This window comes from Pristiophorus japonicus, chromosome 14 (genome assembly GCF_044704955.1).
Source record: "Pristiophorus japonicus isolate sPriJap1 chromosome 14, sPriJap1.hap1, whole genome shotgun sequence".
Lineage (NCBI taxonomy): Eukaryota > Metazoa > Chordata > Chondrichthyes > Pristiophoridae > Pristiophorus > Pristiophorus japonicus.
In genome coordinates, this window is record NC_091990.1 from 107,008,732 (window position 1) to 107,012,635 (window position 3,904).

Genomic DNA, 3,904 nt, shown 5'->3' on the forward strand with positions numbered 1-3,904 from the left:
AGAGATGGAGAGATTTAGGCAGGGAGTTCCAGAGCTTGGGGCCCAGGCAGCTGAAGACACGGCCTCCGTTGGTGGAGCGATTATAATCAGGGATGCTTAAGAGGGCAGAATTAGAGAAGCACAGACATCTTGGGGATTGTGGTGCTGGAGGAGATTACAGAGATAGGGAGGGCGAGGGATTTGTAAACAAGGATGGGAATTTTGAAATCGAGACGTTGCTTAACCGTGAGCCAATGGAGGTCAGCGAGCACAGAGGTGATGGGTGAGCGGGACTTGGTGCGAGTTAGGACACGGGCAGCTCAGTTTGTGATGAGCTCAAGCTCACAGAGGGTGGAAGGTGGTAAATGTGAAGGAAACTAGAAGACAGAAGTGGGAGTGATGTGCTTGCCCCTTTAAACATGTTAAAGTTGTGCGAGTGATGCGCATGCGTCTTGACAGCCGAGTTGAAGAGCGGGACCGCCGCTGTGCCCGGATGCGGAAGCGGAAGCGGAAGCGCGGGGATGCTGAGACGGGTTGGCGGGACAGCCCGGAGGCTGCACGTGTCCCGGGCCGGGCTGGGCGCGGAGCCGGCGGCCGCTCTGGACCCGACACTGCTCGGCCTCCTGGTGTGTCCGCTGTCCAAGCACCGCCTCAGGTCAGTCAGGGTCAGTGGTCAGGGAGGGGTACTGGGGGCCGGAAAGCCGGGCAGTGGGCCTGGGGGGGGGGGGGGGGTCACTGAGGGATGTGTGGATCAGAGGGCCTGAGGGAGGGTCATTGGGGCGTGAGGGTCAGTGAGGGCCTGGAGAGAGGGATAGGGGCCAGTGAGGGGCCTGGGGGTCAGGGAGGTGCTGGAGAGAGGGATAGGGGTCAGTGAGGGTCAATCAGGGGTCAGGGAGGGTCTTTGGGGATCAGTGAGGGGCCTGGAGGTCAATGAGGGTTCTGGGGTATTGGGGGGATTTTTGGAGGTCAGTGAGACAGATGGCGGCTCAATGTTATTAGGGGACTGCGGTCGATGGAGGGCATGGAGAGGGTTCGGGATGGGGCTGAACTGGTCTCAGACAGGACTTAGAGACTGGAGGGGGCGATGGCTCCGAGGGACTCATGGAGGGAATTGGGGAAGGGGTGGTCAGTGAGCCCTGGGAGGAGGGAGAGTGAGCAATACTGACCGGGGGGGGCAGTATTTAACTTCTAACAGTGCAGCGCTCCCTCAGTACTGCCTCTCCGACAGTGCGGTGCTCCCTCAGTACTACACTGGGAGTGTCAGCCTAGATTTTTGTGCTCAAGTCTCTGGAATGAGACTTGAACCCACCATGTTGTGACTCCGAGGCGAGGGTGCTGCCCACCGAGTCTGGGTTGAGGCTCTCTACCCAGCTCGATTCGAAGCGTCGTTAATGCATGTTCCATTTCAGTCCCTAACTATCTGTCTGGGTCTTTAAAGGCTGCGTCTGTTGCCTCTGCAGGTACGAGCAATCCTCCAATCAGCTGATCAACGACGAGCTGGGAATCGCTTATCCTGTTGTCGATGGCATTCCCAATCTGATCCCACAAGATGCCCGGTTAATTGGCAAGAGTGAGGACCGAGCCAAGGAGGAAGAGAGTTTGCAGCAGTGAAAGGGGCACACGTTCCTGGGACATCTCCTGGAGACGGGGTGCTGGGATATTGCAAGTGTGTTTTTGTTAGTGGAGAGCTTTATTTAACAAATCCTGCCATGATGCCAATCCAGCTGTCGACTCTGACGGTGCTGGTGCCCCTGTTGTCTTTAGCGGGGCTGCTGTACTCGGCTGCGTTCGAGGAGGATTTCCCTCAGGGCTGCACCAGTGCGGCCAGCTTGTGTTTCTACAGCCTGCTGCTCCCCATCACCATCCCCGTCTACGTATTCTTTCACCTGTGGCAGTGGATGGGGATTAAGCTTTTCCGGCACAACTAGTGTGTCTGTGAGCTGCCGGGTGTGTTAGTGAACTGACGGCACCAGCCTCTCGGGTTAAATGTTCCGGTAACCAGTCTGCTCATTGGCCTCGAAGCGTTTCGTGCTGTTGGCTGCGTGTTCGCGTCGGGATTCATTACGTTGTGGGAGTGACGGAGATGGGCGCTGTCCTTACTTTGCTCGTTACTCAGACACCGCCGGGTAGAAATCCATCCTGGCGGGCATTGCACGTCCCGCTCCCTTGCGTTGGCTGTTACACGTCACGCCCTGTTCAGTGCCGCCAGCTTTACTGCAGCACATGACAGATTTGCAGCTTGTGGCGTCTGAGGGACACTGTAACTGAGGCCGCACCCAGCCCCATCACGATGCCAAGGAGCGGCATTTATAGCAACCGGTTATCTTTGGAGCTGGAGCTTGAGCTTGTAAACAGCAAGCGTGGTAGAATGCTTGTGTGCTCGACCTCTCAGCTCGGCGTCTGAACTCCCTTGTCTGCACTCAGAGTGTGGGCCATAGCTCAGTGCAAGCTCTCTCCCCTGAGTCAGAAGCAGGGGTGAGAAGCTCATGTTTTCCCATGAGCTGCCCGGCTGGGATCCCGCACAGCCGGCTTGCCTGCTGCTCCTGCAATTCCTTAACGGGGCCACGTGGCGGCAAAAGCAATTGGAGGGAAGATTGGTCAAAATGTCCCATAATCTAGGCTGACAATCCAGTGCAGTGCGGAGGGCGAGCTGCACTATCAGAAATTACGTCTTTCGGATCAGACGTTAAACTTATCGGGTGGATGTAAATGATCACACAACCACCCTTAGATGAAGAGCAGGGGAGTTATCCCCAGTGTCCTGGCCAATATTTATATCTCATCCAACATCACAAACAGATTATCTGGTCATTATCTCATTGCTGTTTGTGGGAGCTTGCTGTGCGCAAATTGGTTGCTGCGTTTCCGACATTACAACTGTGACTACTCTCCAAAAAGTCCTTCATTGTCTGTGAAGTGCTTTGGGATGCCCGGAGGCTGTATGTATCTGCGAGTCCTCCCTTTACTGGGCACCTATATGTTCCCAAGCACAGAGAGCTGGATGTCACACAATCAATGATTGCAGGCAGCCAGCGGGCAGGAAGTGGGGCAGCGATCACAGCAATAATCTTCATTGTTTAAATATTCGATCAAGGCTTTGTTAGCGCCTTTCAATGAGCCTCCATTGTAACGAGCTGTCGTGTTACTGGTCAGGAACAATTCTTCTACAACTCTGAAAGCAGAGCATTGTCCTGGTTGGTGCAGTGTGTTTGATGTTCAATAAAAGCAGTTTGAAGCCAATGTCTCTGGTCTCTGTGGGCACACTGCTCCATTGGATTGGCAATTTTTATAGTTATTCTCTCAACGCAGGGTGAGGGATGATGAGAAATTGCGCATTCTGCTGAAGGGAGATGGGTGTAAAATGCACCTGATATGGAAAGGCTGTCAAGTGATATGGAGTTGGTTTGCAAATCATACAGACGGCAATTATGCTGGTTAAAACGGTTTGGCCTCTCGAGCCTGCTCCGCCATTCAATAAGATCATGGCTGATCTTCGACTTTAACTCTACTTTCCTGCACTATCCTATATTCCTTGATATCCAAAAATCTATCGATCTCAGCCTTAAATATACTCAAAGACTGAACCTCCACAGCCCTCGAAGGTGGAGAATTCCAAAGATTCACCAGCCTCTGAGTGAAGAAGTTTCTCCTCATCTCAGTTCTAAATGGCCGACTCCTTATTCTGAGACTGTGACCCCTGGTTCCAGACTCCCCAGCCAGGGGAAACATCCTCCCTGCTTCTACCCTGTCAAGCCCTGTAAGAATGTTGTATGTTTCAATGAGATCACTTCTCATTGATCTAAACTCTAGAGAATATAGGCCTAGTCTGCTCAATCTCTCCTCATAGGACAATCCCTCCATCCCAGGAATCAGTCTGGTGAACCTTCGTTACACTCCCTCTATGGCAAATATATCCTTAAGTAAG

The 3,904-nt window shown here is 53.3% G+C and overlaps 2 protein-coding genes across 2 annotated transcripts; both read left to right on the forward strand.

Moving 5' to 3' along the window:
- Positions 1-461: 461 nt before the first annotated feature.
- LOC139279456 (protein preY, mitochondrial-like) lies at positions 462-1,599 on the forward strand. Its single transcript, XM_070898584.1, has 2 exons — positions 462-634; positions 1,440-1,599. Exons 1-2 carry the CDS (start codon positions 501-503, stop codon positions 1,588-1,590), a joined length of 285 nt encoding a protein of 94 aa, XP_070754685.1. The 5' UTR covers positions 462-500; the 3' UTR covers positions 1,591-1,599.
- Positions 1,600-1,603: 4 nt separating this feature from the next.
- LOC139279457 (phosphatidylinositol N-acetylglucosaminyltransferase subunit Y-like) lies at positions 1,604-3,219 on the forward strand. The gene has a single exon (XM_070898585.1). The coding sequence runs from the start codon at positions 1,689-1,691 to the stop codon at positions 1,905-1,907; it is 219 nt and encodes a 72-aa protein (XP_070754686.1). The 5' UTR covers positions 1,604-1,688; the 3' UTR covers positions 1,908-3,219.
- Positions 3,220-3,904: the final 685 nt, after the last annotated feature.